The following is a 24,561-nucleotide window of genomic DNA, read 5'->3' as shown; positions in this document are numbered from 1 at the left end:
TATCAAGTTAAAACTTATATAGTACGTGTGCGTAATCTTACTAAATCAACCTTTTTTGTGAATTCTGATAAGGACGCGTTGTAGCGTGGGGTGGTGTTTCACCGTCACCAGCTGCTGATCTTAAAGTATCTAATTGTTGGAAATTGTTCAGTACGCTGGCCATACGTTGAAGCCGTGGTGAGGTCAGCGTACCTCTGTCGGCTGACGGCAGGGGCACAGCAGCCCGACTGAGGCACTCTTTAATGAGCCGAAAAGCGTAGATCTTCATTAGCTCTTCAGCGTTACTCCTGTTGTTGGGTCAGTCGCGGCTCGAGTGTGGAGTAGGAGTGCGAGTGCTGAGCGGCTAGCTGACTAGCACGAGCGTCCGTACCTTGGGATTAAGCGCTAGAATTACAATCTGCATGGTTTAATGTGTTGGTCGTTTTCGAATTACATTTCTACATTAATCCGTTGTGTGTACGGTGAAAGAAAATATCTTGATGCAACCTGCACATATCGATGAATAAATTCAAAGATGTGTGAGAAGTGAACTAACCTGCACTAGGCCAGCGTGATTTGGAAAGCGTCACTTTAGAGTAGGCTCTGAGGTGTGTGGTCGTGTATGAGCTGATAATAACCTAGTTGTAATGAAGTGTTCGGGGCAGCAGCAGCAGCAGCAGCAGCAGCAGCAGCAGGCACACCCATGCCGCTGCTCCCTACTGGTTATTACTTAGCAAATTTGTATAAACAGAATAAATCCATTTCCATATTAGCAAGTATGCGTAGGATTTCGCAAGCTGTTGCGCAACATTATATACACCTTGAAATTCTCTTTTGCATATCTTTAGTTTGTCTTGTATATTTCGGACAGTAAATTGTATAAATCAATATATTACAATTTTCGGAGTCGTAGAAGTTTAGTTTCCAGCGTCAAAAGTATTCGTTTTTAATTCCTTTTATTGACAAGAAATAAAAAGTGAACTGTAAACGTATGGAATGATGCAAAGATTTTAATAAAATGTTGCCTCGATTTAAATAAGAAAGTGAGCGGCGGCATTGCGCTGTCGCGTCGTGTCGTTTGTGGCCGGTTGTGGTGTTTGGTAGCGCGTGGGTGGCGCTTGCACCGGCGGCGGTCGCACTGGACAGCCGGCGGCGGTCGCACTGGACAGCCGGCGGCGGTCGCACTGGACAGCCGGCGGCGGTCGCACTGGACAGCCGGCGGCGGTCGCACTGGACAGCCGGCGGCGGTCGCACTGGACAGCCGGCGGCGGTCGCACTGGACAGCCGGCGGCGGTCGCACTGGACAGCCGGCGGCGGTCGCACTGGACAGCCGGCGGCGGTCGCACTGGACAACCGGCGGCGGTCGCACTGGACAGCCGGCGGCGGTCGCACTGGACAGCCGGCGGCGGTCGCACTGGACAGCCGGCGGCGGTCGCACTGGACAACCGGCGGCGGTCGCACTGGACAGCCGGCGGCGGTCGCACTGGACAGCCGGCGGCGGTCGCACTGGACAGCCGGCGAGCGTCCTCAGTCCTCACTCGTCGTCGCCTTACTCTGGTGCTGGGCCACATTGTGCAAATTCCCCTGTCCATAGTCCTGTGATCAGCAGAAGACATCTGTATGATGGAGCTACTATGTCATGAAAATGAGATTGGCCGATTGTAGGAATGTGTCAGCGCTTTCTCTGTGTGTAGCGTGAGTGACGTCACTCGCGATAAGATAGCCCGGTGCGGTCCTGGTGGCTGTCTCCTATGTCAAGGTCACTCCATTGAAAGCAAAACGTCGCGTTGTGAAAACGATACACTTTGCTGGTAACGTAGGACGTAGGCCTCCCTCATTGAGCGCTACAAACATCTGTCTCCTTCTCTGCCCTGATCCCCTCATCATGTTAGTGTTTGCGTATTTGTGTAGATGGCGCTCTGACCAAACAAGCAAAATATCAATATTTTTTTCGTTTCTTTTTTTTTGCGAAAATATTTTAAATTTTATCCCGTCTCATATCTAAGTCGGTTAAGTCACTCGTATGTAATAAACTCCAAAATAAGTTATACTTTAATTTGAAAAATAATAAAATGACAACACAGTTATCAAGTGATCGTCATTATCGCAACAATATTATCACCGCTACAAGCTACAAATATGCCCACGACTTTGTTAACATGTTTCCTTATTCTATAAAAAAATAAGCTTTAGTTACGTTCGCATACATCTGGTACTTAACATTAAAACTCCTGCTAAAATCGCAACATTATGCTTAATAAAACATTATGCTTTTTGGTATAAACAACGCAAATAAATGATATGTACGAAATATTAAATTGTTATTTTGGTATAAAATACATTCAGACAATATAACAGTAAATTATTATATCTGGATTTATATTTTATTCAAGGTATTTTGGACTTTTTAATAAAAAAAATGTGATAAATATTGTCAAATGTCAATATCATTGTCACACAAGACACTTATTAGATTCATATATAAATGTAATTCGAATAAAACGACATACATAAACTGCTAAACAGAGCAAATGTTAAAAGGATCATCCAATAACGTTCTATTAGAATAATTTGTTTTGTTTTATAAGATAAAAGTTATATAGTAAAGATGTGGGCAGGTGTACGGAGGACAAGAGAGTATAAATTTATTGTGGTAATCACAAACAGTAATCAATAATGATAGAGACGACATTTGAGGCGATAAAGTTCTGCGGCCGCGACAAGACACGCAGCGCTGCAATACTTGCGGGCTCCGCGCTGCGCACTGTGCACTTGTTATCTAAATAACTGTTATTTTTTTTTATAATACCTACTAATGGTAGGAAATTGTTGCAAAATCTTGTCTCCTCAGTTGCTTATAATGATAAGCATCATTTTTTTAAATTAGTACAATAAAACTGTTATTGATTGTAGATCGAGGAGGTTATGCAGCAGAAGGCGCCGCGAGTGCCTGCTGATATCAAATTACTGTAAGTTGTATTGTTGTTATTTCATTATATTAAAAAAAATGTAGCATCTAAAATACTTTTTCAATAGACGTAACAGACATTTATTGAATGATCCATCAAAATAGTAAAATGGTCCAAAATCATTTTGAAACATTGATAATCAATACCATAATTTCAACGATGTATTCGAAGGGGATATAGCTCAGTGGTAGAGCATTCGACTGCAGATCGAGAGGTCCCCGGTTCAAACCCGGGTGTCCCCTGACTATTTTTGTCTTCTTTTTGTCTACAGACAACCTCAGTGCGAGTCAATACCAGCTAGCAATTCTAGCCTCCAGGGCGTCCGCAGGCGGCTGTCGGCTAACTTTTTCAAGGCTACGTTCAGTTCGCGCAGCAAGGCGGTCTCCGCCGCCCGCGCCCCTTGCGCTACCCGCTCCGTCGAGGACACTACTAAGATAGGCAACGCGGAGGCAAAGCCTGTCACTAGAAACAGACCTAGATCAGGTTGGAATCGTTTCCTTCATATTTCAATGATTTTTTTTTATTTTGATAATTATATTTTTTTCTTGCTCTGTCAGAATGACAGGAGTTATTATATATCTGTTTAATCCGAAACAATTCTTTTCTAGTATCGCATTTAGAAGACGTAAAATTGAAATCCAGAAAGGGCATAGAACGTTCGAAGCCTGTCAGCCGGCTAGACAAGCCCGAGCGGCCCGCACGCCCATCACGGGCGCCGCAGCCGCCCCACGACTCTGAGCCCCAGCCCGTTCACCGCAAGCCTCAAACTAAAACCTCAAATGTCATACTTGAAATCGTCAAGAGGTCTGTTACTCCGAAGCAAGGTCGGAAAGGCGCTACGAGCGAGGGCACGAGTCTCCTGCCCCCCTCGCTGAAGCCCCGAGTGCCGGAGAAGGCGAAGCTGCGGCTCAACAAATTGATAAACAATAACAACGAGGTGAGCAACGCCAACATACACCAGAGCACCGCGCCCCCCGCACCCACTGCACCCCCCGCACCCACTGCGCCCCCCGTGCCAGCGAGGTAAGTCAACGATCAACTACATGTTTGGTTAATCTTACAAGTACCGTACATACCTCAAGGAACGTTACCGTATCACTGATCGAATTACGGACATAGTAGTTTTATAGTTAGTGACGATCGACGAACAAATACATTGATGTCTAGAGTAACAGTATTCAGAATACTTACTTATGATTATTTTTGCTTGTTTGATTACTTCGTGGTGTACTAAACTTATCTGAATATTATGAAGATATTGGGCCAATTTCGAATGAAGAACACAAGATGGCCCACAGATCCTGCAAATTGAGTAATTTGCTAGAAACTGGGCCGTCCAGTTCAATTGTTTTATTTTCAAAGTTATACCATAGATGTCACTATTTAACATATGTTATTTGTTGATTTATATAAGAATTGACTCTTAAATAGTCTATTTTTTTATGAATTTATTACTTGTAAGTCAATTAGTTTGTTATGATGAAATGCGTGTAATTTTCGAAGTCGGCGCTGTTTTGCAAAACACATATTTTTATGAACGACCCTTACCAGATGTGTGACATGGGAAAATAAGCTCTAAAACAATTTGTTTAAAGTTGTATATTGATTATCGAGAAAACCGTGAGTCGTACAATACACGTGATAAAGTTAAGCAGTTATCTCCAATATGTCTATCTCTTTTTATAACACGTGCGTTTCTTCCAAGGAACAAGAGCGTTGAACAGAGAAGGATATCGTTTCTCCAATCCCACGGAATGTATTTCAGTGATGCGATACAACTAAATTGTATTGATAGTTTAAATCGTGACCAGCCGGCGTCTGACTAGTGTTTTGGCTTCGGTCGGATAATAAATTAATGTGTGAACTGCGAACTGCGACGACCGATGGAATTTTAAAACGCGAAGCGAGTTCCTGCCGCGCGGTCGGTAGCGTCGTGATAGGGCCGGTGCTATTATTCAAACTTTGTTGCGTTTTGACGTCTACAATAAAGTATTGGTAATTCGGTAATGCTGCGTGTTGTGTGTGTGTGAATTAGTGCAAATGTGACGTGGCAGTGATCGGGCTGGATGTTTGTGAGCCGCGGCGTCGCGGTCGGTGCGAGTCGGCGGCGAGCAGATGTGGCCTGCCTGCCTGTCTGTGACAAAACAACACTTGTGTCCACGTCGTGTTTGCATCTTCTAGTTACTCGCTTCCTTTTCTTTATTCTTGCGTATAGCTTAGATTTCTTACTTAACGATGTTCTAACACATATGGCTCTTGGATTACTTCACATGAGAGGAACAATTAATATAAAGTTTATAATTTGTTAGCGGATTCAATTTTGTCAATTGTTTCTTAACTGAGTAGGTCTTTGATTATATACAAGTATATATTATTATTTATAATGAAAGGATAGGTATGTCAAATTCGTTCATATAAGTCAATCAATCGTTGCAGTTCAAAGCACACAGAAGCCGTTAATTTAATAAACGTAAGCAACAGAGTGCCCGAAATTGTACTGCTGATGCTCGGTCTCGATTCGGCCGCCGCTGTCACTGGCGAACCACATCAACTACGCGGTGTGGCGCGCGCGCACGGATCGACGTAAATTAACAATAAGCCCTCTAGCCACCTAAGCCTAACACACTGTCACCAAAGCGAAACGGAAACGCAGCAAAAAAAACTGGAAAAAAAAAACTAGTAATAAATATAGTCGTCACCCGGGGATAGTGTAGCTTCCCAGCAGTGAAAGAATTTTTGAAATCGCTTCAGTAGTTTCAGAGCATATTCAATGCGAACAAACAAACAAATTTTTCCTCTTTATATTTGTACTAAAAAATGTATTCCAGCGCGATTGTTGTTGGAGCCAAGAAAGAGCTCGTCTGTCTCGTCTTTGCCATACTGAGCAAACGCAGTAAATTGATTAAGATCGATAAAAATTATCTTTATTCTTTTTCTATAATATAACAAATAAGTAGTACCAACTCACGTACTCATACCTTTAAGGAACTTTGTTCAAATTAATACTTATAATGCTTGCCGTCTCTATACACTTTTATTTTACTCATTATAAAAAAATCTATGTTATCTACATCAGTACATAGAACGTAAATAAGAAAAAGGCAGTGTTGAGTGGGCGTCTGTTTATAAACATGTAGAATACGTCCACTGCTCCTGCGCCTGCGCCACCGCCGCCGCCACCGCCGCCGCTCTGCACAGCGTTGATGATGGATGCGTTACATTTTATTGAAACAATATAATTTCTAAACTCACCGTTTTTACGAAGACAATGTATCTAATTGCGGATACAATGGAAAACCCTCAGATGAAGAATTATATAGATATGGCATGCGCGTTCACCCGTAAGGGACAGATAGAGAGTACTATAGACTATACCTATATATAAGTAAAAGGATTGGGGTTACCAGTTATTTGTTTTGTCCCGAAAATGAATAATTACGATATAATTTAATATAGACCAATTTATATATTCCCAATTAAATTGTAATTAATAAACGTAATAAATATAAAAAACAATGCGTAATTTTTGTTTATGTGACTAAGATTACGTAAACAGATTTTTTTAGTAATACTTAGTCAGGTCATAAATTCTGTCACATGTTTAATATAAAATAATTGAAACAAGTTTATTCATTATGTGACCATTTATATACCAAAATGAACTTAACAAAACATAGATTCTTATGACACTAAAGTTTATTCAAAATGGCATCCGTGATTTTGAATACAGGCCTTCAATCTGCTCGGCCAGTCGTCTATCACAGCACGAACGTGGTCCATGTCAATATCGGCGGCTGCCTTAATCAAGGATGTCTTGAGTGACTCCAAAAAAAGAATTTCCCGATATTTTTTTCCCGCGTACCGCTTCAACAAAGCGCGGCATCTCTTCAGTTTTAGGTCCATTAGACGAGCATTCAAACAATGTCCTATTTTTCTTCGATATGCACGAAGCCCTAAGTCTTCATAAAAAGCTACAAAAAACATACCAATATTATAGTCATATAATTTTAAATTACTCTGCATATCATTACAGTGAACACTATATGTAAAACTATTTAATATTAAACTATTTTGATTGTAATTTCTAAGAAACAAAATTTACATGGGACAAATTAAAAAGCATACTCTTTAAAATCAACGGGATAAGAAAGTATCAAATATTTAAAAACACAGCATATACCAGAATTAGAAACTCCTTTTGAAATCTGTTGAAAATAGTATAAAAAATGTGAATTGTTTCATTTATATACATTATACATACTATAATTTATTTCCCCTAAATTCAGGGTAATTTTTACAACAAGATGGTGGTATTATTTTTACGGGTAATAACCAACCAATTTGAAAAGAAGTTTAATATGGCCGCTTGTTTCCCAGATCTACAGTATATTATTTGACACAAATGACATCTGCGTTTGGGCGCATAATGTTCGAAAAATACTATTTTATTTTAGCTGATTTTACCCGTATTTTAACATATTAGTTATTACAAAGACTGTAAAGAACAACTAGTTTGTATTTTCTTCCTTATTTTGTATGAATACATGTGAATAGGTGCGTAGTTTCAGTACTTACGAGTGAAAGGTTATGTTTTTCTCTTTTCGCTCACTACGGCTTTTACAACCGACAATACAGCAGTATACCATGTTTTATAAACTTTACCTTACTAAAACTGTAATATCAAAATATTTTTGCACAATTACAGCCACTAAGTACTCACAATTTTCGAAAAATAGCACGAATGTCAAACTTTGTTAGGGACAACCTAGGTTGTTTGTAGGGGACAACCTTTGTTCCAAACAAACCCAAAAGCCTGGTACGCAGAAAGGGACAGAAGATAGTTATCCCTGTCTTTGTCACGTCACAGGAATTGGGTATAACTGTATCTCTCTCACTCACGGTATTATTATTACCGTGTCATAGACTTGGGAAAACCAAAGGCCAGGAAGTAGTTACACAGTGGACAGTGACAAGCGCCAGTTGAGACACATTAATTGTACAGTTTAAAAAAAGCATAAATGGGAAATGTTTCAATAGACTTAAAACTAAATATAAATAAGTACTGCGCAGCTCTGTGCCAGCTGCGACAATATTAACCTTTAACATGTGGCTGAATTATTTTATTTTTCATCTCATTGTTGGCAATTCTTAATATCTTTTGTCCCACACGTCCGCCATAACCATCGTCTTCAATTCTGTTAGACAAAAAGAATATGGTCATGTAGTCGCTGGATTTTAATGGAATACTAATCGTCAACAATGGGTCGGACGCTTCGTATGACGACAGGATGTGACGCAAACACAATCCTCATCTCATCCAGACGCGCCGTTACCTGCCGGACTTGCGTTACGTCGATCGACTAGCGTCCATAATTTAACGTGCAAGTGACCATCGCAACAGACAGATAACAGACAGGTATCTGACGTCAGCTCGCACGATGGAGTACCCAATAGAGTGTGTAATCGATATAAAGTAACATTATGTTAAAGATGTAATTAGTGGCTAAGTAAACAAGTGTATGTATATTATTTGTACAGACGCGAGCGAGGGTACGTATGTTCTTGGCGCTATCGGTTACTTAGTCACCTCATCGCGCCGCACCGCCGCCGCACCGCCGCCGCCGTCGCATGAATTGAGGTCTCCTTATTATTTAGTTATTGACATCCGCTCTCACTATGCATTACGCATACCAAAACATTTATATTATAATTGTTACTTAGCAAACGTCCACATTTCTCAAACAAACTATTTTCTAGTAGCTATGCAGGTCTGTAGTGCGATATAGCTAGGTGGGTAGGTACCAATTGTTGGTAACATTTTATGTTTTTCTCAAAATAAACGCTTTTTGCTTCAGAAATGCATATAAGAGTCGAAGCTTATTAGCACTATTATCGTAATGACAATGGTTTGGAAGATAAGCGGTCACAAACAAACAATGAACGCAACCGAAGAAATAGCTTACGACCCGGGTGCGTCTGTTTTCAAAAGGTTTTTACTAATAGACGGGACAACACTGGGAAGGGAAGGGTATTACTGGTATGTTAGACAAGAGATCGGGCGTAAATACCTTGCCACCTGGGCGAAGCCGGTAGTTTAATCTAAAGTATTTGACTTGCATCTATGTCATATATAGTGATGCAACGAATGTCTGTTTCCGTTTCCGCAAGTGCGGAAGTTCCGCGTGCTTTTCAACATCCGTTTCTGCTTCTGTTTCCGCAACTTTTATAACGGAGATAAAACGGAACTTTACGACGACTGAGAGATCCAAATGCGCGGCGCGAGACGGGCAGTCCGTGCGCGGCCTTTCGGCACTTGTCGCATTTGTTTGTTTACGTACTATTTTGTGAATTTAAGCGCGTAATATTTTCTGCTGCTGTTTGAAACAATCAGTTTCTCTTGCTGGAGTAAACTGTCTAGTTGTTGTCCATATAAAATTTGACAACTGGCAAAATGTGACTATTTCATACTTACGAGTTATTAAATGTACTTTTGAATCAGTGATAACCATGTAATATATCATCATCATTATATAGTTAGAAATATATTTGTCGTTTGTCAACACGAGTGGTTTGGCGAACTTTAATTTGTAAATAGTGTAATTTTGTTTCCTGAAAATAAATTGAAAAAAACGCGTATTTTAACTTATCGCAGCGCAGTAAAAATACATACATTGAAGGCTAAAGGACACCGATATCCAATGCCTTTTTGTAAATATGTTTTTTTATTATTATTTACACTTCTGTTTCCGCATCCGTTTCCGTTTCCGTTTCTGCTAAAATTTATTTTTGACATCTGTTTCCGTTTCTGGTTCCGGTAAGACACTTCCGTTGCATCACTAGTCATATACCAGTGTCAATAGTACCGCTCCGCGCCCCGCCCCGCCCCGCCGCGCCGGTCGCCGCGCCCGCTTGCGATTCAATCGACAAACAAATAGAGCTGTATAAGGGATCCGTATCTGCTGATTGTTCTGTTTATGTCACTAGATATGTAAAGTCGTTGCTTGATGTTTTTCAGTAAAGTATTATATTATTAGGTATTTGATGCGAAAGTATTTTAAAAGAAATAAACTAACAGCGAAATAATGAATTTAACTCTACTTCTAAATAATCCTCGCAATAGTATAAACTCAAACCGAACGTAAATAAACAAAAATGTCAGACGTTCTGCAATGACGGATGGAAAGAGCTTCCTTATAAAACCTTTTGTGAGACTACCCTCAACAGTCCTAACAGTATAGTAAAAAAGTAAAATGTGATGTACGAACACTGACAGTAGTAAAATAGAAAGCGCAGTAATATTCAGTGATATTTAATTTTAATTAAAAGTGTGTGTTGTGATGTAGTTGACGGTGTTCACAGAATACCAGTCACCGTTTCAGCACACATTGCACAGATGACCAACACTTTGTGAACTGACTACACGTACACAACCTAACTAGTAAAGTAATGTACATTTATCAATTATTATCCGTCAGATTTAATGTTTTATATGTGTATGTTAATGTGCATATTTCATAAAATCTAAACCTTTTGGAAACTCATGAAAAGTGTTCTAGTCACTGTTAATTGAATGAGTTCTTGCTGTGTACCAGTTGTGTGTCATTCATTGAAAGTTTGTAGATGAATGATTGTTATGTGGACAGGTTACATGTGTACATGGTCCAGGTGGCGGCAGCAGGTGGTGAGCGCTGCGACAGCGGGCTGCACTCAATATGCGCACCGCGTCATTTGTTGATGCATACACATCAAAAGTTCAAAAGTGCTGCGAAACATTCCTGCATAAATCCATTGATAAATAACTTCGACTAGAAATGTCTGGACAAGTTTATTTATTGTGTTTATTTCAATAAAATTACATAAACCTAATTGAGTAATTAGTTTGGTGTATCATGGCTGGCGGCCATCTTCACAAGTACAATTTCCCGCGCGACAAATTTAACTGTCGTTAATTTGTTGTGTGACGGACGCTGTCCTGACGATACACTCGTATTTTGCTTCCCTTAAATCACGTTATTTGGTTATTTATTTTAATGAAATATGACGCAGTTACATGGGCAGTTGTATTGAGCACGTTTTTTTTTTCTATTTATGTTTTGAGTGAATAATTATCAATGTTACCTTGATATTAAACACAAAAATAATAATTCAAAGCGAACGTCATTCACACAGCGGCCTTAATATGTTACCTTGCTGAATGCAATGATTTAGAGTCCAAATTGCAGTAGAGATGATAATCTCAAAGCACAAAGATCTCATGACATATCGCTGTTTTTTTTTCCAGCGATACTACACTTACGAGCGGTTGACGCGCTCACTCAGCGTGAAAATGTTACGGCTGCGGCATTTATTTAGACCTTTCTCACGTATACCTCGGTAGCACTCTGCGTGCACGTGCGATTCTCCCCTCTGCTACGTACAGCATGCGACATGTTTTCGCGTGCGCTTGCAATGTCGCGTATAATTGTGCAATAGTCTCACTTCCGAGTGAAAATGAAATTAAACCGTTTTAAAATTCTCTCAGCGCGCTCGTTTCCACTGATGTTGCATTAGATGTTAGCGTACATTCAGCTTTAAATTATTGCGTAAGTAAAGAGAAACGCAGGGTCTCAGATTACCATTGTGGACCTTTTAATATCTTACGTACGAAGTTAGGTCCCGGTCGTTTCTTTCTGAGAGGTTATAATGAGTCAAGTCCATTGACCTCTAAACATTGACAGGCTATATTTATTTATTTATTAACTGTTATTAATATTAACAGGCGTTTTTAAGTCGGAACGAACTAAAAGCTGCCACTTCAGGCGACTTGTCCTAATCTATAGAGGTCGGTGGACAAGTCTCACACAACCCCGTCTCGAATAGATAGCAAGGTATCTATAGAATTACCCCCCCCCCCCACTATTTAATGTAATAAATTAAAACTATGATAAATAATGGGACGACATGCCCTTTATCCGGCTCGAACTGGTTCGCGTCGCTAGCAACCTGTATTTGGTGGTTTTCAATTAATTAACTTATATATAATATATATGCTTTTTTAACGGACAGACAGAGGTCCGGTTTTATGTATATGATTAGAAAATTTAATTTTTCATTTCGGTACGAATGTTTTTTTATATATTAAACCATCTACAAATAAACTGTACAGTAGGTACAAAATTACACGATACTAAATGTGTTGTGATCTTTACTTTTCATAAATATATTATTGTTGTAAGAAAGCCGTTGATGTTTGTTTCTATACATTAAATAATTAAGTGAGGTGAAGATATTTTAGAAACATATTATGTGTTTTTCTAAAACACACAGCGTTGATATGAAGAAAGAATATGCGTAAAAAGGGGGTAAATTCAGATATGACGGCTGATAGAGATGTATGGTGGAGTAGTACATACTGTGCCGACCCACCATAGGGATAAGAGGAAGAGGCATGGAGTGGCAACGAACTAGGAGATGCAAACCGAGCGATCAGTCGCCTAACGTTTTAGGCGCCTCTTAGAGGACAAAGGTGGTAAAGATAGGTACGATAGATGGTTAGGGAGCCCATTTCATTAGTGTTCCAATTAGTAGGTGTCGTGCGGCTGCTCATTGCGAACCGCTCACTGAACGATTCGTGATTAAGGCGAGCGGCGTTGCAGGCGCGCACGCCATGCCGCTAACGAACTACAGCGATCAGTGATACGAAACGAACATGCGATAGTGCAAGATGATGAAGTTCAAATCGTTGTTCCGTAGAGGGCAACAGGGTAAGCAGGAGCCCGCGCTCAAGGGCGCACCCTCCGTCTCCAGCCTCGACTCTAAGCATCACAAGGTCGCGCCGGCGCGGGATAAGCCGCTGAAGATCTTCGGCTCCAAGGAGAAGCTGCACAAAGCGCACAAGAAGCGGGAGCCGGAACCGGACGACAATAATGCTGTGGCGGAAGAGGGCGGCACGGGCGAGGCGGGCGGCGCGAGCGCGCTGAGGGAGTACGGCAGCGCCGAGGAGCTAGGCTCGCGGCGCGGCTCGCAGGAGTGCGTCAGTCTGCCCGTCACACTGGACTCCCAGATGCACGCCTTTCATCTCGATCTGCGTCCCCGCCCGCCTTCCGAGGTACGATTCGATTTATTTAATTGTCGCTTTACATATACTATAAGATGCCTCCAGTCCGGGATCTCTAAGAAGGCAGGTTCTGCGTGGGGGTGTCCGGACCCGCCGGCCATTTATGATTACATTTTTCTACTGAGTCAATGATTTGTTTGGTAATTTAATAATGTACGTACTTATTTTCTAGGTATGGTCTACATTACGTTAACGGTGTATTATTTGTCTTGCTAGGTGTCGGCGGGGTCGACCGAGGGGGAGGGCGAGGGGGAGGCAGAGAGCGAGACGGCGGCGCTGCGGCGCGAGGTGGCGGCGGGCCAGGCGGAGCGCGCCAGGCTGGCGGCGCGGCTGGCGGAGACGGCGAGCGAGGCGGCGCGGCTGCGGGGCGAGGTGTCGCGGCTGCGCGCGCAGGAGGCGGAGCGCGCGGCCGCAGTGGAGCGGTTGGCGGATGAGAACGGCGCGCTGCGGGCGCGGCTGCGGGGCGTCGCGCACTCGCCGCTCTCCGACAGCGAGAAGCGGCAGCTGCTGCTGGCGCCGGCGCCGCGCCGCATGCACTCCTCCGCGCCCGCCTCCATCGCGCTCGCACACAACGTCAGTCTCGGCATACCTTTTCGCGTTACATAAATCTCCTCCATCACGTTCCCCGACACTATATATTTTGACCTATTCGATGGAACGTGTTTCAGGGCGAAGGCGAGGGCGAGGCGGAGGGCGAGGGCGAGGGCGCGGGCGAGGCGGGCACGCCGGAGTGGGACAAGCACTCGTCGTCGTCGCTGAGCGAGGTGTCGGTGGCGTGCCTGCAGGACCGCATCCTGCAGATGGAGGAGCACCACTACAGGTGCGAGACTACTATATCTAATCGTTATCTACATTCTAATGAGTAATGTGTTAATGTGTAAATGAATGTTTATATGACGGCGGGGTGGTTACGGGGACGTTGCGGTCGCAGGCGCAGGTGTCTGCTCGTGGGTGAGGGCGCGAGGTACACACCGCACTTGTACCCTGTCGCTCGCGGTCGACTTGCATCTCTCACATTTCTCTCTATATCTACTCCGCTCGGTCATCTCATTGTAGACTAAATTTACTTTACGGGCTTTGCACTGAATTATTTTATTTAGTATTTGGTGCTAGAAATATCGAGCTGTATTGAATATACCCATCGTTACGTTAGAGCAAAAGATTGCTTACTTCGTGTCGATGTTGTCAAACTTAGTAGATGTCTAGTAAGGTTATAGTGAATGCGGCAGTTTGGATGAGGCTGATGTGGTTGTTCTGCAGCACGAGCGAGGAGTTGCAAGCGACTCTGGCCGAGCTGGCGGACCTGCAGACGCAGCTGGCGGACGCGCACGCGGACAACGAGCGGCTGGCCGACGAGAAGCAGGTGCTGCTGGAGTCGCTCTGCCGACAGACGGAGAAGCTGGAGGACAGCAGGACCAAGGTACCGGGCCTTCGCCCCTGGAGGCGGTACCGTCGCCTATTCATTATGTGGAGCTTAGCATCGTGAACAAAACATGCACAGTAGAGTACAGCCAGACCGGTCTGCAGGTGGACACGCTGCAGGAGCTGCTGCTGCGCGAGGGCGTGGAGCCGGACGCGCTGGCAGCCGGCGACCCCGGCCGGCACCTCTACGCCGTGCTCAAGGTACGCCGCATCGTTTTATGAAAAGATTTAAGCATTAAATTATATAGTTTTCGATCGAATTTATAAGTTCGTCAAAGACGAAGATGGCAATGTGACGATGTGGATGTCGCAGACGGCGCAGGAGGAGCGGCGCCTGCTGCTCGGGCGGCAGGAGCAGCTGGCGGCCGAGCTGGCGGAGGCGCGCGCCGCTCTCGACCGCACCGCCAAGGAGAACGAGACGCTCGCCGACCGCCTGCGGTTAGTTCCACATTTCGTACATCACCGGCTTCCACTTCGTACCACAATTTGAAGCAGAAATGTTAGCGTCGTACATTGTTTGGGGGACAGGAGCACGGAGGCGGCGCTGGAGCGCGCGGAGTCGAGTCGCGCGCACTGGGAGCAGGAGGCGGGGGCGGCGCGCGAGCTGGCGGGCGCGCGCCAGCACCAGCTGGGCACGCTGGAGGGCCTGCTGGAGGCGGCCAAGGCCAAGCTGGCGGGCGCGGCGGAGGGCGCGGCGGCGGCCGAGGCGGCGGCGGCGGCGGCGGCGCGGCGCGAGGCGGACGCGGCGGCGGCGCGCGCGCACGCGCTGGCCGAGCGACTCGCGCACGCGCAGCGCCAGCTCGAGCGCGCGCACCACGACGCCCGCAAGCTGCACGACGACGCACTGGTACTTCTGCCGCTGCCTCTGCGGTTAACCTTCTTAAAACTCGACGACGATACATAACCGAGACGTATACGAGATATAGAATGTTGGTGTTGCGTGTCGCTTGTGCAGGTGTCTCGCAACAACGCCAAGTCGACGATCTCCGAGCTGGAGTTCCAGGTGCAGCAGGCGCGGCAGGAGCGCGCGGCGCTGCAGGGGCAGCTGCACTCGCTGCAGGAGACCGTCTCCGAGCTGCAGATCCAGGTGCCGTGCCCTGCTCTCTTATATTGTTATACATTTAAATGTGATTTTGTAATTGTGTGCTTGCGATGCAGTAACGCGCGTGTGTGTGCGCAGGCGCAGCTGGCGGCGGACGAGAAGCTGTCGCTGCTGTCGCGCGCGAGCGAGGCGGCGACGCGCGCCGGCGACCTGGAGCGGCAGCTGCAGGAGACGCGCGCGAGACTGGCGCAGCTGCAGCGCGACAAGGAGCGCGACGTCGGTATCCTCGCACCTCGCACCTCGCACTCCGCCCTTACCTGCCGCGATATACAGCAAAAGCGGTACCACGAAGGATGTGCTTTTCCAGGAGGCGGAATGGAAGCAGTTCCAGAGCGACCTGCTGATGACGGTCCGCGTCGCCAACGACTTCAAGACGGAGGCGCAGCGCGAGCTGGAGCGGCTCGTGCAGGAGAACAAGGCGGCGCGAGACCGCGTGCGTGCGCTCGAGGACCAGCTGCAGGCGCGCCCAGGTGAGCCCCCTCCCCCCCCCCGCCCCCCACGGCATGCCCACGCCCAGCACGAACTCCCACTTGTAGAATTGAGAATTGTATTTGCGGGTTTTTCCTAGTTATTGATATATTGTAGCTTGACTCGCTCCACTCCGCGGTAACGTAGCCCCGGGCGCCGCCGCATGCGAGGCGCGCTGACGCCTTCGCCCCGCGGAGGCATTAACGCATCGTCCGCCGCACTAACTGTACATAATGTAGTGCTTCAGCTCCGGTCATGCCACTCATGCCACTAACAAACGATCGTCATGTATCCTATCGTGTACATATTTATTTGTGACAAATGACATGTCTAATAATGACTTGGTGTACCAACGCAGGTGTAAACAGGTCGGAATCGTGTGAGAGCGCGCGATGTCGCTCCGACGACGAGAAAAGCTTTTGCAGGGAGGGTGAGTTCGGAGAAGAGGCAGCGGGGCAGACAACGGGGCGGGCTGCGGGGCGGACTGCGGGGCGGGCTGCGGGGCGGACTGCGGGGCCGGCAGCGGGGCAGGAGGCGGACGTGTTCCGCGACATCCGCACGCGCTACCTCAGCAGGGTGCACAGTGTGGGCGAGCCGCCGCGCGCCGCTCGCCTCGTCGACCAGGCTTTCCGCAAGTCCGGCGCTGCTTTCACACTGGAAATCGAGGACGTCACCACAGACGAGACGAACGACGACGCCGGCAACAACGATGAACCGTTGTTAAATTCCGACAGCGGCAAACATAAAATACTGGCGGAGGTCGTCCTCCCTCCCTTTAGAAGCAAAGGGTTGCCGAGGCAAAATGCCATCGACGTCTCCGGACGAAAGCTCAGCAGACGGGCCGCATTGGATTCGGAAAGTGAGGAGGTCGGCGATCCGGCCGCCCCCTGCCGCAAATTACTTTGTAAATCGTGGTCGTCCGCCATTGGCGGAGGTGGGGCGGGGCCGCGCCGGGACCCGCCCAGGTCGTTGAGCCTCGACAACGTAAGCACCGCCGACGGCTTCCGGGATGTTTTAAAGGAGTCCACCAGCGTGGAGTTTGTGGGCGGCCATCTTTCCAGTGATATATCGCTCTGCACGGGGAGCTCGGACAGCGTTTTTCTTCCATCTTCCTTCGAAGAAAACAACAACGTTTTGGAAGTGGAAAACAACAATCGCTTGAACCACGAGTTGGATGTTAATTATAAAGCGCCTTGTCATTCCCCGGATTTATTAAGAGATCATACCGGTGTGAAGTCATCGAGTAGAGATAATTCAACTTTACCGTATTCATACTTGCGGAAAGACGAGTCGACTCCTCAAAATTGTACCTTAAATGAAGCGATGCACGAAAATCCGCCGGAAATTGTATTGAGTGACAAATTGGAACAAGACTTGAAAAAAGCAAACGAGGAACTTAAGTTAACTTTTAAAGCTGCATTAAACAGAATTAGAAGACCCGCCGCACCCGCCGCACCCGGCGCACCCGCCGCACCCGCCGCACCCGCCGCACCCGCCGCACCCGGCGCACTCGTTGCGGACGATTTAAACAAAAATTTTACCCCAATTGTAGAACAATCTGGGTATGAAAATTTTGGTATCGCAAATAATGCGGCCTTATATGAATCAGTAGAAGAAACCAAAGAAACAACGAATACACCGGCAGCGGGCGATGTTAGTTATCGTTTGAAAATACACAGTCTGCACGACACCAACCCCTCACCGCCCGCCGCGCCCACCATGCCCACCACGCCCACCACGCCCGCCGCGCCCACTACGCTCCCGTTAACCTCACGTGCCCCCCTCTCCTACTTAACTAAAGATAACAAAGTACCCAAAAATAATGTTAAAACCTTTTTAGCACCATTGAACATTGTAAATACCAGCATCAGTATTACGGATGGAAAGACTTCTCCGGTCATTATCAGTCCGGTCTTATTACGACCCGTGTTGCTGAGGCCCCCCGCACCCCCCGCGCCCCCCGCGCCGCACGCCGCATCGGCCACGATCTATTATGACGATATCGACCAGGTTGTGACCGAAGACCAGAAAACTAACGAAACACTCGCCCTGCCCGCTGCAGAAAGTACCAAAAAGAAAGGAATCTACCAAAAAAATGTTAAACCTAAACATTTGCCGTTTGTTTCGTGGAAATCTTCCAGTGAATATTTAACTGAGACGAAAACGAGTAGCGCATCGACGAAGTCAAAGGAATCACCAAAGATTAACATAAGTAAAATATCAAAAACGCCGGAATGGCTAATAGATAACCATTACTATCGGCCGACGGAGAACGCCTCGATAGCTTCTGGCGGCGGACGAGCCGACAGCCCCCAGAGCTGTGCGGCGACAGTGCGCGAGCCGCAGGAGAACTACTACGAGGAAATCGGCGAACCCATCGCCAAGCGCGCCGACAACCTCGCCGACAACCGCGCCGACAACCGTGCCGACAACCGCGCCGACAACCGCGCCGACAAACGCGCCGACAACCGCGCCGACGACGACAAGGTCTGCGCAGCTCCGACCTTGCCCGCGCTCGCCAGAGAGGAGGTTCTGAAAGTTCCGCGAAAACCTAAGAGACCTGGAAGACGGGAAGCGGGAAGACCGCCGGCCAAGCGTGAAAATCCACAAACCGCCGAGGACATCTCACAAACGACGCAGGCCGTCATATCTCTGGCGAGATCCCCGAGTGCGAGGGATTTGATAAATAGGCGCAACGCCTTCGCAAAAAACCTCGGCCAAAACGTATCGACACAATCATCTCAGACGGAAGTTCTCAAACCGGGCGAAATGTGGAACAGCGAAATTTTCCTCCGGACACAGGACAGATCGCGGGCGCCGCAGCAGCCCGGCACCTACCACTGGAAGTCTCTGCAGCACAAGCGGCTGTCGCACCCGATACGGTCGCTGAACGGTCCCGCGCCCGCGCCCCCGCCTCCGCCCCCGCCTCCGCCCCCGCCGAGGCCGCTACGTAAGTGAGGCTTGTGTGTGTGAGGCCCGCGAGCGCCGCCCGCGACCCGCGCTACTCCTGTCCTCTCGCTTATGTCTCCTTATTCCCTAACAGACCTGCATTTTATGTTGTAAATGGTTTTGTCCTCTAAACGTGGCGGTGGAGGTCGTCGAGAGTATGCATGTAAAACAGGGGGAAGGGTTCAGGTTGAAGTAGACCAGCGGTTGTGCAGCACGTCGAGGTGTAGAGGTGGTGGTGGTGGTGGTATCGCCCGCATTCGCTTCATTGTGACACGCCGTCGCCGTCGCCGGCTCTACGCACAGTTTATCACTGAGTGACTTCTTAGGCTTTTTGTAAATTGATTCCGAGGGTATAAAACGAAGTATAGTGTTTTTTTAATAAGGTTATTCTTTGTTTTATATTATTTATAAACGATCCATGGTAAAGGGTAAACGTGTATGTTTGTCATAACAATGGTTCTGGCTTCATTTAAGTCTTAACAAGATTAAAAAATTATTTTGTCGACTTGATAATTATATCGTCACCCTCAACAGCTATAAACTTATAAGCGAATCCTGGGGCGGCATGTTGACCTGTTGTCGTGTTGCAGCGTTGGGGGCGGGGCCGGGGGCGGGGCCAGCGGGCGCGGGGGCGGGGCGCGCGGAGGAGGCGGCGCCGCCCGCCCCGCTGCTCACCAGCGCCTCGCTGCAGGACATCATGGCGAGCGCCGCCACACACCGCCGCGGTAAAGGTATTCTTGGTTTTCCCAACGGTCGCGATCGAGTTACAATAATCTGATCTTGTTGAATTTTGCTCCCGAAACGTCATACGCAAATGACATGGGGTGAGTCGTGTTCTTGTGTGCGCAGGAGTGAGCCGTCAGGACTCGCGGCTGTCCGTCAAGTCGCTCATCGAGAGCATAGAGAACGCGGCGAAGGCGGCCAAGCAGGCGCCCGCCGCCGACTGGCCGCCCGCAGCGCCCGACGAGCCCCGCGCCGCTACCACCACACCCGCCCCCGCCGGCACCACCGCCACCACCGCCACCGCCACCGCCGCCACCGCCTACCTGCAGGTACCAACATAATTAAACTATGCATTGTTATTTATTGTGTACTACTTCTACTTTTTGATCACTAATTAGTGTTCAAACCAGAGTGATATGTTCACCGCCGGTTGCGAACAGTGTCAGTTTGATGTGGTGTACAAGAGGTCGTTACAGTACAATATTCGAACGTTTGTCTGCAGGCGGGTGCGGGTGCGGGGGCGGGGGCGGGGGCGGGGTCCGGGTCCGGGGGCGTTTCGGGCGCTAGGGGCGGGTCCGCGTCTCCGCCCGCGGCGGGGTCCCAGGCGGCGCCGCGGGTGCTCCGCCCCACGCCGCCGCCGCAAGGTAACGCCGCCGTCGTGTTAGGTGCATGCGCATGCGCCGACATTGCGCTGTCGGTTTCCGTCTCTTCATTATCGTATTATTTTGTTAAACATCACTTTCTAAAATATGTATACCAAGTTTCTTACCATAGTTATGTAGTGCTGAGACACTTCGCAGGAATATGAATAGATGGCACCTCACTCACCAAAATAGAATCGAATCTAATCAAATACACGAAGTGACAGAAACTAGGAAATGTACAACCTCTTACATACACTACATCTGTATCTGTTGAGGGTGGTAATGTGACGCGTATCCAGCTTTGCATGTCATTCCGATGTGTGCTACTCTTTCAAAACTTCAGCGGCGCCGACATAATACAATACATGCACTGCGTCACCTAGCATGAAGGTTGATGACACCCTATCTCCCCCCCCCTCCCTCCTATGAACCGAGGGTGAGCAGCGCGTTCTGTCCGCAGCGAGGCGCGCTCGACCCGGCCACTAGCGGGCCGATGTTCCGGCGCCCGCCTCAGCCTCACCCATCACCTTGTGTGTCTCGTGCTCGTGTCGCTCGTGTCGCACTCACCACTGATCATTCACCACTAGTTCATCTCAACTCTGCTTGTTCTCTACTAATGAAATATCGTGTTAACTTTATTTGTTATGGTGCTTAAGCTTTAAAACGGAGCAATAAAGAGCTTAGTAATAACTATTTTCTTTGTCAAACCAACGTCTGATAGTATTATAGGCTTAATCCAGTGCGGTGTGGGGCGAGGTGGGGCGGGGGGAGGGGGGTTGTTTAAGGGTCGTCTGGTGATTGTTATGTTTGTTTATTTGAACCTTATTAACATCCGCTCTGTCAAACTTCCGAATCATTCTCAACACTTTAATCCATTAAACTGTTCACTTAAGTTTAATACATATAACTCAGTAAGGAAATCGAAGCGAGGCATTTTGGAATTTACTGGAGCGTCGCTGTTAGACATAAAAGGTGAACATAGCATCAATCAAGTACTGCCACTGCACATACAACTGTTATAATTCCAAAATCCCCGCTTCGCCTTCCATCCTATCAGATATGTAGATACATCATGTCACTCTCCACACTCATACAGATACTGTTTTGGTTTTGTTTGTTACATAGATCTAGGTTTCTTTATTGTTTAATGTTGCTTTTCTATGTACAACGTGTGGGGAGGGCATTGTGCGGCCGCGGGCGTGTCCACCGCCGTCGGCTACTTACTGAACACGAAGCCGCCGTGAGCGGTAGCGGTGGGCGCGTCCGCGGCGAGTGTGGGCGCGCGGGGGCGGGGCGTGGGCGCGCGGGGCGGGGCGTGGGCGCGCGGGGGCGGGGCGTGGGCGTGCGATGTGCTAACGGCGCGGTGATGCAGAGAGCGCGGCGGCCAACACCAACGTGCCGGACGAGGAGCGCGCGCTGGCCAGCCTGCACCAGAAGGCGATGGAGTCCTTCGTGCGCCGCAACAGCTACGGCGACATCTGTAAGTCCACATCTCTCGTTCCTCGCACCTCCTTTTTTATATCATAAGGTGGCAAACGAGCGAGCGGCCACCCGAATTCGCCGTAATAGCGAAGCGACCGCCGCCCATAGTCATTCGCAAATACAGATGCATAAAAACAGAATAATTCCCCTCGTCTATGCATACCTTCTACTTACCGAGTTCTCTGTGCGGCTGCGTGCAGGCGAGCGCAAGGACCCGCTGAACGCGCTGCAGGTGAAGAACGGCGGCTCGAAGCGCAACGCGCTGCTCAAGTGGTGCCAGCAGAAGACCATGGGCTACAACAACATCGACATCACCAACTTCAGGTACGCCGGTTGCTCCACTTTGAACATCTCTCTCTCTCTCTGTACGAGTAGCGTCAATGGCGGTGTGCGTTGTGTCGGCAGCTCGTCATGGAACGACGGGTTGGCGCTGTGTGCTCTGCTGCACTCGTACGTGGGTTCGAGTCGCGTGCCGTACGCGGACCTGACGCCGCACGACAAGCGCACCAACTTCGCGCTGGCCTTCGCCGCCGCCGAGGCCGCCGGCATCCCCACCACGCTGGTCAGTCCCGCTCTCATCCTTCACCCGGATCTCAATATTGTGTCGCTCTAGATCTAAACGTTTTCTCGTGCGCAGAACATTCAGGACATGATCCAGCAGGAGCGGCCCGACTGGCAGCAGGTGATGGCGTACGTCACCAGCATCTACAAGCACTTCGAGACTTAGGCCCTCCCCGAGGCCCGGACTTAACTCGCGGCTGACTTTTGAGGCTTTTTTAACGTGCGCTTGTGAGGATTAGGGAAATAATGTTTAGTATTTATACATTCCGCGGTGCGCCGAAGACACATGCCGTCTTTCTGTAACTAAGACTGATAGGTTAGCGGGGTAGGACGTGCGCCGACCGATTGTGGACCTTGCGGCGAGGACATAAGGTCGGAGATGGGCCGGCGCGAGGTCCGAGTCTGGCGGAGAGCGGTCGGGGCGCACGGAGACAATGCATATTGCCTTGTGCTCGCGAATTTATATTGTCTTAAAAACGACTCGTGTAACTCCACTGCATATATAACTAACTGTCTTCTGAATAGATTCGCTGTGCATTTTTTGTTTTGAATTAGTTTGAATGTGATGTGAATGGATAATTAATTAAGTTAATTGTATGTAGGGTAGCCTTCGCTGGCGCTGATCCACTCGCAGAAATATTGTCTCTTGCAGTGAATTAAAAAAGTAGCGGTCACCTGCATCGTCTCCATTGTAAAGCGTGTTATATGTATCGTAAAAAAACTAAAAGGCCTATCTATAATGTGGCACACCGCCGTTGTCAGCGCCAGCGACGTCCGCTGTACGTATAAGGTAGCAGGTAGCAAAGTGATGCATGTGCCGACAACATTACAGTCTGCGCACGCGCACGCTGACACACATACGTACACGTGGCTGCGCACGCGCACGCTGACACACATACGTACACGTGGTCTGCGCACGCGCACGCTGACACACATACGTACACGTGGCTGCGCACGCGCACGCTGACACACATACGTACACGTGGTCTGCGCACGCGCACGCTGACACACATACGTACACGTGGCTGCGCACGCGCACGCTGACACACATACGTACACGTGGCTGCGCACGCGCACGCTGACACACATACGTACACGTGGCTGCGCACGCGCACGCTGACACACATACGTACACGTGGCTGCGCACGCGCACGCTGACACACATACGTACACGTGGTCTGCGCACGCGCACGCTGACACACATACGTACACGTGGCTGCGCACGCGCACGCTGACACACATACGTACACGTGGTCTGCGCACGCGCACGCTGACACACATACGTACACGTGGCTGCGCACGCGCACGCTGACACACATACGTACACGTGGCTGCGCACGCGCACGCTGACACACATACGTACACGTGGCTGCGCACGCGCACGCTGACACACATACGTACACGTGGCTGCGCACGCGCACGCTGACACACATACGTACACGTGGCTGCGCACGCGCACGCTGACACACATACGTACACGTGGTCTGCGCACGCGCACGCTGACACACATACGTACACGTGGCTGCGCACGCGCACGCTGACACACATACGTACACGTGGTCTGCGCACGCGCACGCTGACACACATACGTACACGTGGTCTGCGCACGCGCACGCTGACACACATACGTACACGTGGCTGCGCACGCGCACGCTGACACACATACGTACACGTGGTCTGCGCACGCGCACGCTGACACACATACGTACACGTGGCTGCGCACGCGCACGCTGACACACATACGTACACGTGGCTGCGCACGCGCACGCTGACACACATACGTACACGTGGCTGCGCACGCGCACGCTGACACACATACGTACACGTGGTCTGCGCACGCGCACGCTGACACACATACGTACACGTGGTCTGCGCACGCGCACGCTGACACACATACGTACACGTGGCTGCGCACGCGCACGCTGACACACATACGTACACGTGGCTGCGCACGCGCACGCTGACACACATACGTACACGTGGCTGCGCACGCGCACGCTGACACACATACGTACACGTGGCTGCGCACGCGCACGCTGACACACATACGTACACGTGGCTGCGCACGCGCACGCTGACACACATACGTACACGTGGCTGCGCACGCGCACGCTGCGGCCGACACGCTTTGATCCTGAGGTTGTTGAAGCTATGTGTAATAAATGA

General features: G+C 48.5%; 2 protein-coding genes and 1 non-coding gene across 3 annotated transcripts; 2 read left to right on the top strand and 1 right to left on the bottom strand.

Annotated features, from left to right (window-relative positions):
* The first annotated feature begins 442 nt into the window (after nucleotides 1–442).
* LOC106712951 lies at nucleotides 443–23,185 on the top strand. The gene is made up of 23 exons (XM_045683379.1): nucleotides 443–701; nucleotides 2,893–2,948; nucleotides 3,220–3,431; nucleotides 3,557–3,971; nucleotides 12,681–13,035; nucleotides 13,261–13,617; nucleotides 13,713–13,864; nucleotides 14,305–14,464; nucleotides 14,572–14,667; nucleotides 14,780–14,904; nucleotides 14,995–15,155; nucleotides 15,207–15,313; nucleotides 15,422–15,553; nucleotides 15,647–15,784; nucleotides 15,876–16,038; nucleotides 16,395–18,986; nucleotides 19,576–19,716; nucleotides 19,835–20,037; nucleotides 20,211–20,352; nucleotides 21,725–21,832; nucleotides 22,035–22,158; nucleotides 22,240–22,396; nucleotides 22,472–23,185. Exons 1-23 carry the CDS (start codon nucleotides 627–629, stop codon nucleotides 22,559–22,561), a joined length of 6,261 nt encoding a protein of 2,086 aa, XP_045539335.1. The 5' UTR covers nucleotides 443–626; the 3' UTR covers nucleotides 22,562–23,185.
* Trnac-gca lies at nucleotides 3,119–3,190 on the top strand. The gene has a single exon. It is a non-coding gene; the product is annotated as a tRNA-Cys (tRNA).
* Nucleotides 23,154–24,561, bottom strand: LOC123722222 (keratin-associated protein 10-5-like). Its single transcript, XM_045683378.1, has 2 exons — nucleotides 24,479–24,561; nucleotides 23,154–24,440 (listed from the first exon to the last, which is right to left on the bottom strand). Exon 2 carries the CDS (start codon nucleotides 24,402–24,404, stop codon nucleotides 23,154–23,156), a length of 1,251 nt encoding a protein of 416 aa, XP_045539334.1. The 5' UTR covers nucleotides 24,405–24,440; nucleotides 24,479–24,561.

The sequence above is a fragment of the Papilio machaon genome, chromosome 21 (genome assembly GCF_912999745.1).
Source record: "Papilio machaon chromosome 21, ilPapMach1.1, whole genome shotgun sequence".
NCBI lineage: Eukaryota > Metazoa > Arthropoda > Insecta > Lepidoptera > Papilionidae > Papilio > Papilio machaon.
The sequence above is the reverse complement of the archived record's forward strand: the minus strand, read 5'-3'. Positions and strand labels throughout refer to the sequence as shown.